The sequence below is a fragment of the Taeniopygia guttata genome, chromosome 1A (assembly GCF_048771995.1).
Source record: "Taeniopygia guttata chromosome 1A, bTaeGut7.mat, whole genome shotgun sequence".
In the NCBI taxonomy this organism is placed as follows: Eukaryota; Metazoa; Chordata; class Aves; order Passeriformes; family Estrildidae; genus Taeniopygia; species Taeniopygia guttata.
The window spans coordinates 22,468,044-22,480,466 of record NC_133025.1 but is presented as its reverse complement, the minus strand read 5'-3'; the positions used below and the strand labels follow the sequence as shown (position 1 = coordinate 22,480,466).

The 12,423-nt window shown below is 40.6% G+C and overlaps 1 protein-coding gene across 4 annotated transcripts in view; it reads left to right on the top strand.

The window, feature by feature from the left end:
- The first annotated feature begins 1,607 nt into the window (after positions 1-1,607).
- The window catches only part of CPED1 (cadherin like and PC-esterase domain containing 1), a 145,677-nt gene continuing 134,861 nt past the window's right edge, over positions 1,608-12,423 (top strand). For 2 of the 4 annotated variants that reach the window (XM_030257061.4, XM_072921400.1), the window contains exons 1-2: positions 1,608-1,770; positions 2,252-2,717. In XM_030257061.4, the coding sequence (XP_030112921.4) occupies positions 2,466-2,717 (252 nt within the window). In that variant the 5' untranslated portion in view covers positions 1,608-1,770; positions 2,252-2,465. The remainder of the gene's footprint in view (positions 1,771-2,251; positions 2,718-12,423) is intronic. The other 2 variants (XM_030257047.4, XM_030257054.4) reach the window with 2 other exon arrangements.

The following is a 12,423-nucleotide window of genomic DNA, read 5'->3' as shown; positions in this document are numbered from 1 at the left end:
CTGTGCTGAAGGTAACTGAGAGAGCAGGTAGTAGGGACAGAGAAAATTACTTTATTCTAGTGTGGGATTCTCCAAGGAGGTATGAGCTCTACATTATGAAGCAATCAGTAAGCCAAATATTTATAAAATGTTTTTAATCAAGTCTTCTAGGAATAGCCCATAAAGCTCTGACTAACATACCCTTACTAGGAGTCTGAGAAAAGTTGACAACCATGCAAATGCCACCCACACAGCTGGTGGCTGTGGGCCCAGAATTCAGGGCATTCCAAAATCTGCAGGACAACACCTTATAACAATAAAGCAAGTCCCCTTCTGTTGACAGCATCCCTGTGGCTCCCAGGTAGGCTGGCAGGAGTGTCTCTGCAATCTTCTTTGAGTGCAACAGCTCCCTGAGTATCCCTCTCCATTTGATGGAAGAGACCTACCCCACGGACAGCTGCAGGGAGTACCATGGTTTTCTGATGTCCTCTAGCCAGATTTGTTGGCTTGCTAGAGGTTTTGCAGCACAGGCTGGCTGGAGCAGGGCTTGAGGATGTGAACAGGTATGCTGGGAAGGAGGGAGCACAAGCAACATGTCTCCAGAAAGCAAAGATGGGAGTTCCTCTGTGGCTTATAAGCATCTATCACAGCAGGATACAGGCAATTGGAGTAGTCTCTTCTTGCTCAGGATAACCCAGTAGTTTAATTTAGGCAACTACAATCCCAGACATAAAACTAAAATGCAGTGTGTGTAACCACTGAGGTCCTGCATGAGGTATTCAATCGCCTTGATTAATCACCTTGGTTTTGTCTGGGGGGTGGGAAAGAGGAATTTTAAAAAGCTGAATAAAAATCAGCACTTCAAAAAAATGTATAGTCTACCCTTCCTTGCTGTTTATAGGCCTCTAATTTGGTAGTGCTGCTGCAGCTGCCAAACTGTAGATTGGCTCAAAATTATTGTAATAACATTAATTTCTTATATATGAGGCAGTGTAGGAAGAATTTTATTTTCAAAAATCATTAACTAAGTATGGAAGATAAAATAGATTACTTATAAACATATATTTTTAGCTAAAAGAACTTGATTATATTAGAAGTTCTGGTCTATAAATATAACAAAGTTTGTGAACTGTTCCCATCTGTCTGGTCCCTGTCCTGTGTCAGTAGGGGGAAGTAGTAACTAAGACCTTCTCGTCTTAGATACTAAGAGCTTTCATCAGAGTATTTTTGTCCACCCTCCTTTCTCTCCCTCTTTTACATCAGCAAGAAGTTTTATTTATATTCTGCTATGAGATATTATATCTACTACGGAAAATTACTGACTACTGCTTTGTCAGTGGTGCTTATGTCCAAGTAAATCTGCTTAGTTTACAAAATTTTTTGTTAATCTGGATTAAAATACTGCAGGTGCTTCTCCCTGAAAATATGAATATTGTTTCTATTAGGCTAATCACTGCACCAGCAGTTTTCTAAAAATTGCAGTGATGGTGGCTTTGAGGCATGCAGCATGAGAAAGGACACCTCTCGTTCCCCATCCAGACCTCAGGCTGTGTCTCCAAATCTTGTGCCTGCTCCGAGCAGAGCCAGTTTAGCTCCACCCTCTGAGCAGTCCAGCCCTTATTTATATGAAGTCTGTGGTCCAACTGGCTTCAGATGGTGTGTGTTATGTGCGTGTGCCTGCCTCCTGAGTGAGTGAGACGAGCTGGAATCACGAGCCAGGGTTGTTCCAAGTGGTTTTAATCAGCAGCCCATTAGAGGAGAACAGAAAACTTCAAACAGGGTAAGAACCAAGTAAGTAAACCTAACTTTGAACTTGCAATCGGGACAAAACAAATGCAAACGAAAATCAAAATCTTCATAGTCTGTCAGTTTTCAGATAAATTATCACTTTTAGAGAGTAAGCTGTGCCTTCTAACAGGAAGAAGGAAATTTAAAAGGACTGGAATGAAGAAAACTGTAAAAACAAAGTGGGAATTGAGAATACAAGAGAGAAAAAACAGCAAACGATTGTTCACAAAGTTGGTACACTCTCTTACTTTTTTCAGCTGTGGACAGGACATGTTAAGCTTTAACCTTTTGCTTTCTTGAATACTATTGTCTGGCTGAGTACATAGTTCCTTTTGCAAAGGGGGTGAAGATTTCTGCTCCTCACCTGTCTGCTGGCAGGTTTGTTTTCCTGAGAGCATGAAGCAGAAGAGCTCTCCACGGCTCCTTGCAGGATGCCCCATGGCATGCTGCTGTTTTCTGCTGCTCACTTGTTGTTTGTTCACAGGTTGTTCCAGTAACTCCATGGGAAGGTGTTCCCCAAACCTCTGCTCCTTTGGAACTTGTGACTTCTTGCCTGGTACCAGGAAAACAGCAGCAGAAATGGGAAAATTCATGCTAGTTTTGGGTAAAGTGTGCCTCTGACATTTTTTACCCTGACGTGGCTACTTGAACTGCATCTGCAATGTGGCAAAGGGCAAAGTGAGGTCGGCAAAGAGGCCATGGTGTGTGGGCAAGTCCCCAGATGCCGCAGGCTTTGTCGCCCTCGTCCCTTCCTTCTGGCCCTAGTGGTGGCCCTCTGTCTGTTCTGCCAGACCCTGACTCCTCTCATGACCAGCAGCATCCTTTCAGCAGTTGTTAATGGGATTGCACCCAACAAACTGACTAAAACACAGCAAGGAAGATACAAGGAGGTCTCCCCAAGCACCATTCACTGCTTCCTCCCTGGCAGCTATTCAGAGACAGTGAAAAAGGTAAGTCAGCTGGAGCAGAGTGCTGAGCAATAATTAGCAAAGCGAGGGATAGCAAGTCTGGCAGGATCATCTGAGTCCAGCTAAAATTAGCCTAAGCTTGGAAGTCTAGGATCTGTATACAAACAAATGGGTGATCTAATGACAGCAGCATATGCACAAGCACATTCCCATGACCATCTCCTCAGTGTGCTGTTATTAACACAGGAATCCTGAAATCTTCAGCTGAAATATGGCATTGCTGTGTGACTCCAGGAAGATTTCAGTTTGCTGCACAGACCATGCTTTATTTTGGCTTTGGGAATTGGTTTAGAGGCTTTACAGCACAGGCATGTAAATCAGGAGCCAGTGGGGTTTCATGGAAGTGACTGAGGCTGTTAATTGGCACAGGGACTGCAGCTGCCCTGTATTAAAGTTATCTGCTCATCAGCTCTGAACTTTACTGGGATTCTGATGAGAAGCTGAATTTAACTGCATTTGAGAAACCAAAGTTAAATTCAGCATCTCAAACGCAAAACGGCATTTGAGAAATAAAATAATATTTTAAAATCACACAGTATACTTTGGAATCTCTGTCTTGAAAACTTTACTTTGTCTATAGGTTAGACCTGACTTCATGTTTATTTTGTATAGGGTTTGTACGATGGGTGTTAAAACCTAAAAAAAGGAGTTGCTGTTATTTTTGTTGGAAAATGTAGTTTGTTAAATGGTCTCCAGACTGAGGTAGTTATTTTTACTCTGGAATCTGTGATCAGCACTAGCACAAATGTTTCAGGTTTCCTTAAATCCTATAGAGGAGCTGCTAACAGTGCAGTAGATAGCACACTGTGAAATTATCATTATGCTAACATTTTCTATACAACTTTAGCAGAACTGTAAAAAATTTGTGACCTCACAATTTATGGACAGCAACCACATAAAGCAGTTCAAATATTAAAAAAAAAAAAAATTAAAAAAACAGGCTGCTTCTTTGATTAGACAGAGTTCATAGTCTAAAAGGTCAGCAATATTGATTTTAGGAGAGCAGCTGTAAAGTGCATCTTCTGCAACAATCAAAAACAGATATGGGGAATGACTGTGGCATGAGCTCTTTAACCTTAACTCTTAAAGTACTGTGTGTTTTTCTTACAGAACATACTGCATTTGTCATAATTTAATATTTTAATGACCTTTTAGTACACTAGGTACCCGGATTCAGATCTGATATGCAAGATGACATAAATAATTAAAGCTTAAAGGGAAATAAGGACAGCTGACATATGCAGGTTGCATTGTGTTACAACTATAGAAACAGACCATTCCTTTTTACTCATTGCTGTTATAATGGCAACAAAAATTTCATACCTTGGGCTACTTAATGTCTGCGAGAACTGGTGAAATAATGGCAAAATTTTGCTAGTATGCTGCTTGGCTGAAAATATCTGTAATGTCTTCTTTTGCAAATTGTCTAATTAAAAATGCAGATTGACATCCAACTTGGTGTGCTGGCCAATTGAAACAAGAAGAAAGCTTTTGTTTTTACAACATGCTGTGCTTACTCCTCTCCAGCACACGTGGTTGAATGTGACTGTGTCATGCACATGCCAGACCTGCAGTACAGATGTGTGTATATTAACCCTTATAGGTATGCTTTCCAGGGCTGTGCTACCTTAACACATTCCTTTTCAAGTTCTTAAGACCACCCAAAGCTGGCTCCCTGTTTGTCTTGAATTTTTCCTCTAGAGCATGATGAACAAAATGTCTTGCACATGTTGAGATGTTACTCTAAGTTGCTCTCTGTTTCCCAACTTTCTCTGCGGTTGTGTGGGCTGAATAATAACCTCAGAGAACAGAAAAGACAAACCTCGCCAAAAATCTCTACCACTTTGCTTTGAAAATGTGTTCTTGAACTGTGTGTTTTCATCCACTGCTTATTCAAATAGCTGAACTGTTATCTGGCTTGATTTTATTGGGCACTCAGTAACATCTAAGACAGATGTCACTGTTGAAACTTTACACTGTTTTATTTTACAGTCACGTGCCCACTGATGGGAGCTAGTTTGGAAACAACTTTTCATTAAAGCTCTGGTTAAAGTCTTCATGTATGAACCTGGAAAAATGCTTTAAAATACAGTTATTTACATTTATAATTAACTAGTCATACATGTATTCTTATTCAATAAATAATCCATCAAGAAAATTTAAATGCATTAAAAAGAACCTATTATATAGTTGAACGGTGACTTAAAGCACACATTGCATCATGTCTTATGAAATCAAAGCTCATGAATAAATTTTAAGGAAAATAAGACCCTGCTGCAGATAGTATTTTTTAGGTAGCATGTAGTTTTTAGGGGTTTTGAGCAATTTGTTCTTGCTTCCAGTACTGTGAGTCCGTTGTGAGAATTTGGTTCTGGATGTTATTACAGGGGAAAAATCCCCTTCCAAAATCTAATAATTTCTTCATTCAGAGTATGCATAGCACTAAATGCCTCAAAAAACCCCCACAAAACCAAACCAAACAAAAAAACCTTGGCATCTTTTATGAGCCAGTTGTTGGAGGCAAAGGAAGAGACCTTAGGAAAAGTCCAGCTTTGCCAATGTATTTCTGATATCAACTTTCACCTCATTTTGGAGAGTTACAGACAAGTGTGGAAGAAGCATGGGGATGGACATTGTCAATTACATCTGTAAATTTGTCATCCAGGATGCTCTGGGACGGAGCCCTTCCTGTTGGGCGCATAGTGCAAGCTGTCTTTTTTAAGTTGCAAAAATGCAGATTTCATTCATAGACTGGAAAACTAGGCAGAGCTCATAGTACTCCTCTGTCTGGTATCACACAATTTTAAAAGCTGCCAGAGATCTTGTCCTGAAGCTTTAAATTCACAGGAACAGAGGTCAACATTTTCTAGTATAAAATAAAATGTTAATATCTGAAGCATGAAAAACAGAAGCCTTATTTCTGAATCTCCAGCATTAAAGGCAGTAGAGAGTGATATCATATCTAGCAGAAAGCCGTCTGCAGGTTTAGCAAGGCAAGAAGGATGAAATATTTGTGAATATATATATAGTAGGGAGAAGAGCTGGTGCTATAGCATCAAAACTGGAATAGGTATCAACAACAACAAAAATAAAGCCATACAAGCCCTCTGTGTAGTTTGCCTGGCACAGTATTGTGCCAGAAATACTTTTGGTACCAGCCAGCCAGCTGTAATACTGTTATGCTTATCTTAAGTAATTTAACTCTGCTTCTCGGCCAGTTTTGAGAAGAGCTAATTATCTGGTTAAGCTGTGCTTCCACTCACAGAATTAATTCAGCCAGAGGCAATTTAGATGTCTCTGCACATAAGTAATTTTGCCCAGATAGATGGTGTACCTCTGCTGGGTAGAAGGAATTTAGATACTACTCTTTTTTGGAGGGCCAATACCTGGTGTTCAGTTGCTTTCCCAGTCAGAGAAGACCCAAAAACACTTATCCATTTTTTCTTAAAAGGCCCAATTCCCAAGCCATTAAGCTTTACATCCAGGCTCAAATTGTGAGCCTGGTTCACCATACTGGCAATGGGAATTTCTGTTGCGTCCTGGAAAGCAAGATGCTTTTTTTTTTCTTATTTCTTCCCCAGCTGGAGAAAAAGGAGGAGGAAATTATTAATCATCTTTTACAGTTAGTACTCCTATGATAGGCACTTTTTTTGGCATACTAGTTTTCCAGCCATTGTGAGTGTATTTAAACAAAAAACAAACACACACAAAAATTTCCCATTTTAAATTGGGTTCTGAAGAAGATTGTTTCATGGATGCTCACCAGACTTCCATCCCCTGGCCATTTAGGCCAGCTGACAACAAGAAAACAGAGAAGATACACAGCTGATTATATGAGAACTTGATGAGTGGGTTAGGCTGGCATCCAAATAGATGAAATACTACAGGAGTGTCAAAAAACCCCACTGTCTTCCTTTTAAGGCCCTGAACCTGCCACTTATGTCTTGTGTAAAAAATGTATCTCAAAGAGGAACTATATTGATGTGAGCAAACAGCAAAGACAAGAAAAGGCTGTTTATGGCTTCATTCTGAACAAACAGGATAGGATATAATTTCCTAGGAGTGGACAGTATGAAAGATTCAAGATAATGATAGCCTGATGTGGCCATATCTGAAAGATACTATATAGAAAAAGAAGGAAAAAAAAAAAAAGGGAAACATCATGGTTTAGTCTTAACCAACATCTAGAGGGAAATCCAGCTGAACATCTTGCACAAGTTACTGGGCCAGGCATCTATATTTGAAAATTGACAGTGAAATTACTGAAAAGCTGAGAAAATGTTATTAAAACATTAGAACACTGGACATCCAGAGTGGAATTATCCTCTCTTTATTTGAGTGCTCCACTCTGTCAGAGGCAGAAAGCTGGACTTCACAGTCAATGGAAATGAGACTGTGTCTAATGCAAAATTCATCATGTATTAATGCAGACATTAAAAACAATTCTAGTGAATTTCATCCTCTAAAGACACTCTCCTTTTCTATTGATTTTTTTTTTTTTTTTTTTATGGAATATGCCTGTTTCAGATAGAATAAGCAGGCAACAAAGAAGACAGGAGCAGAATTTGTTATGGAAGAAGGCACGGGGAAAGGAAGCAGATGTAGAAGAGTAGGGAACTACAGCTGCAAAGTAATAGTAACCTCAGAAAGTACTGAACAGATTGTGTACAGAGATGGTTGAATTTGTGCAAGGGCAATGAGAATAGAAATGGAAAGAAAAGAAGACAAAGCTAATGAGAACTTTTGAAATGTAAATATCTAAAAAAGGAGAATTGAAGCTGGATGATAGAATGAGAAGAGATGATTTTTGCTATTATGCAGAATGGAGTGCGGTGAGAGCTCGAGATAGAAATGACTGCATTATGCATAATAAGGTTTGATCAATTTTTAAGGTTTGATGCATTTTTAAATAAATTTAACTTAAAAGCTATTTTATAGAATAAGTAGGGGAATGAGAACTTTTCACAAAGGAACAAAGAACTTTGCTAGTATCAAATCTGTTGCAACTAGAAAGCAATCAGCATAGGAGGGTATGGTATCAGCGACTGATTTCCTTGGAATGATACCACATTCACATTGCCTCTATGAAAGCAGGACATTTGTTTTCCCCTTTTGTAATACAGCACTAAGGAAACAACTATTTTTACTGAGCAGATAGCTAGAGATATTCTGGTGATAAAGGGCAAGGCTATTGTGGTAGCAGTCAGGAAAAAAGGGCAGGGTGGAGACTTTGCAGGAAGGGAACTTTGAGAAGGACACATGAGGAGCAAATGGAGGCAGAATCTCACTCCAATACTTCACTGCAACTTCCTCCAAAATGAGGTGTTTTGGTAAGTGGTAGGATTGGCTCATTGTTCTCAAGACAGGGCCGCTGGTACCATGTACTACAGACACGCATAAACCAAAAGCATTTTGATAAAATACCTCAGTACTTACTGCTCAGAGTGTTGGTGATGCCTGTGCAAACAACTCCAGTGTTGCTCTTGGATTTATAATATCATCAGAAGACAGCCATCAAAGTAATGCAAATAATCCATTTGCTTGTTCTGTATTTATCCAACAAACAATTCAAAGCAGAATCACATTCCAGCCATTTCATTCTACAACCCAGTCCTTTCTGATTAGGAAATTCAACAGAACATAATGCAAACACATTTAAATATGCTCCAGAAAGTGAAACAGGAAATTAACTTCTCTCTTACTTCTTGATACAGCAGCTGTGTACACTTTTAAATGTAATGGTTGTATGAACAACTTACTATTTCTATGAACTCTTATACAGACACAAAAAGGAATTTAGAAGTCCCATTTGGAGCTAATAAACATCTGCACAGTCCCATAAATGAGTGGCTTGGGGCATTAGAACCACATGCTAAGTTTTTATTATCACTCTTCTTATTGATGCTGTTCAATAACAGCGCAGTATTTTCTGGGAATCCCATTCATGTATTTTTTGTAACATTCTGCTAGGTGATATTTAGTAGCAAAAGTAGGTGCTGACTTCCTTTGCTAGCTAAATGGGAATTTAGGCTGTTCACTGCCTATCAATATTGCTAATAGTGCTGGCCTCAGTTTTCTTTTGTGGTATTTTTGTTGCACTCTGCTTTCATGCAAAGGCCTTTTGGTTTGCACAGTGGCTCATACATCTCGTTTGCAGCTGCTCAGTACCTGCAGGAAGAAGTGGGGTTAAAGTAAGCTGAAGTCAAGTTACTTGAAGCTACTGGACCAAATCTCTGACAGTCTTAGCTAGCTCAGTGTGAAAAGTGGCTGCTTGTGATCAACACAAGCTAATGTAGGACTAATGACACTGGAACTGGGTAGCTGAAAAGATGATTCACAGTTTTTGAGTTCTTTCCTGAGAGAAGCTTAGGCTGACATGAGTTGGGCCATAATGTTAGGATGGAGAATTTTGTTTCTGCAGTTGAAGTGATGGTCAGTGAAATTCTATGGCAACAGTTCAAACTGTATATTTGCTTCTTTTCCAGGCATAGCCAATGCATCAATATTTATGGAATTATGTAATATTTCTGGAATCTGAAAGAGCTGCCAAAGAACTGTTTTGCTCTCTTCAACTTGAAATATCTTCACTATTTTCTTCTTGGCTAAAACAAAAACAATAATTATTCATCATAAGATTCAGTGATTGACCAAATTCTAGATTTTTGGAACAACCCAGAAATTCTGTACAATATAGGAAAGCTTCAGAGACTAGTAGAATCAATTATATCTTTATACATTCATAACCTGGAATTGGATATACCGGTTTCAAGGGAAATGTCAAAACATTTTCTTTTTAATAGAGAACTTCCAGCTACCTGGAAGTTGCAGACAGACTGAACTAAGAATTGCAACTCTGAAAATGGATGTCTATTTTCAGTTGCAAAAGGATGGTTATATAAATCTTCAGTTTTTACATTATATAAACTGGGCCTTTTATCTTGTTTGTTAAAACATCAAAGGAGTATACATTTGATACAATTTTAAAAAAACCTTTAATAAATTTTAATGGAGCTCAATTTGTTTTCTTTTGTGTTTTTCATGTTATTCTGTAAAGTGAAAACAAAATTACAAAATTCATTTTTATGCATTTTTATTTACTTTACAGCCCATTCTGGTTTGTTTGGACCAGTTAAGGCTGTGGATCATCTGTGTAACAGCCAATTGCCCTAAAATGAGGTCAGTGACTCAGCTAAGTGCAATATTTTGTAAGCTGTAAGAGCACATATATCATGTCAAAGCTGACACAGGTCTCATCCAAAATCACATGGGAAATCTCAGCCTTGCTGTAAAGCCTCATTAATTTCTGTGGAGAAAAACACACCATTTTCCACGTATGACATGGGCTCAGATGTTCTTACCAATCCCTTTCATATAAGATACATTGAATCTGTAATAAAGTGACCTACTCACAAATAGTCTGAGTCTTCAAAATGAGGAAGAGCTAAAAAAAATGTTGAGACATGGGAACATTTGACCATTTACCAATTATTCTCAAAATTTTTAAATGTTATGGATCCATTTTTTTGGTGTGTCTGAGTCTGTTGCACATTAAAATCATAGGAATGCCAAAAAAATCAGAACCATAAAACGTGGAAATATGTGAACAGCTTATTTTCATCTATTGTACACAGCTTCTCTTGTACTAACTCTCTGCCCAGACCTCATTTTTATGATTGAGAAACATTTTATGAAAACCAGCAGACTCTTTAAATATATAAACATGACTGTTATTGATATAATATCAGAAATTCTGAAAAACATCTAGTAGTAACTAGATCAGCATGTCCAGTGATGCATCTTGTATAAAGCTTTGGGAAAAAGTATGGAATTACTTGCTGCAAGCATGGAGTTGACCAGATTAAAAAAAATAAAAAATAAAAAAAAAATTGTGTAGCTGACAATCTCCTACACTGCACTGTCTTGGCAAACAAACAGAGGACACGTTGCATGTATTAACTTGGACTGCAAACAGTTATGGAAGGACAGGGCAGAGAAAATAAATTTGGCAACACTAAGCATGGATCTCAAGTAAGTACCCTAAAAGGTGTGGATATACTTCACATTATTAAATAGTACCAGATTAGACATCAGGTCAAGCTGTTAAATTTGGGCTCCTGAATTGTTTCTATGTCCCAGAGACGCCGTCGCGGCTCTTCGGGAGGCTGCTGGATAAAAGCGGCTGTACCCAGGGACCCGGAGAAGCTGCTGCCGTGCCGTGCCGTGCCATGCCGTGCCGTGCCGTGCCGTGCTCTGTCGGGGAGGGCTGTCGCAAGCCCTCACATCACCTATCCCGGGGACGGCGCCCGGTGGGAGCCGGATGCTGCGTGCGGCCCGCAGAGCCGCTCCGGGACATTTCCATTATGTTTTGTAGAAATGACCCAGGTCACTGCCACTGCCTGAACTTCCTTCGTCTTTATTTATTTTTTTTTTTTTTTTTTTCACTCCTGTGGTGTTATCAGTGTTCTGTTGAATATTCGTCACTGCCAAACCAGAGCGTTGTAAACACAGCAGCCCTTCCCTCCCTAGAGACCAGAGGAAGATGCCTTCCACATCAGGGCTGATGCTGAGGCGGGATCTTCCGTGGCACATCCCGCTGCAGGCAGGCGGGCTGAGCCCCTGGGGCCGCCTCGGGCTGGCTGGATCCTGTCCCCTGTCCCCCCGGACGGGGCCCAGGGGCCAAGGCCTGTTCCAGCAGATGTGCCAGTGGGAGAGCCCTGGGGTGCTGGGCCTGGAGTATGGCCGCGGGGGAATGCAGCCATTGCTGGGTGCTTGAGGCAGGGCCTGTTAATGTTTGAAGTAAAACACTTCCGAGGTGACACTGCAGGAGGCTTTGCTTCCAGGAAGAAAGGTGTGTTTTCCTGGCGTAACAGAAGTTATGGTAACTGTTAGTGAGGAGGGGGCACACAAAGTGTGTCCTCGCCCCAGGCCAGGCGGGGAGGGAGGGTGCGGGAGAAGCCACAATCGCCGGCAAAACTGGAACAGGAGCAGCGGCATTCCCGGCCTGCAGCCCCTCCGCACTGCCCCGTGTCCTCAGCTCACCCGGCAGCGCTGGCCCCTGCAGCACACCTGGGATGGAAAATGGAATTTTCTTGCAACATAAAGCAAAAGGAGCCTCTATCTTCTGGGTTTCTTCCACGATGCAAGTGAAATGGAAAGAAGGAAGTGTTTGGCTGGAATGCCTGGAAGAGAAGGGAGAGAGAGCACAAGAGGGGGCTGGGACAAGGGCTGGATTTAGGAACAGGGAGGGAGGGAAATGGAGAGGAAGGGCTGCCAGCGGCTGCTGGCGCTGCAAGGGAACAGGAAATAGAGAAGATAAGAGTAAAGGAAGGGGGGGCAGAGGCAGAAGGGGACAAGAGTGATGTTGCTGTGTGGGCAAAGGCCATTTGAGACTCGAACACTGTGCCTGCAGCTCGATTAATGTGTTTGAAAAATTCTGGGATGTTAGGAACGCTGTCAAGCAGGTGACTTAACACAGTTCCGATGACTTCACCCTGTGCTATGTGTACTTACTCTGGCCAGCAAGGATCAACCTTTACTTGAATATCTCAGTTGCTAAACTAGCTTGGGGTTGCACATTTAGCAAATATATGTGGAAGACTCTGATAGGGTTGCATTGAGATTTTTTCAGGGTCCCTTCATCAATAATGCTAATGCTTTCCACAGGCAATGACAGCTCTGGAGCAAAAGA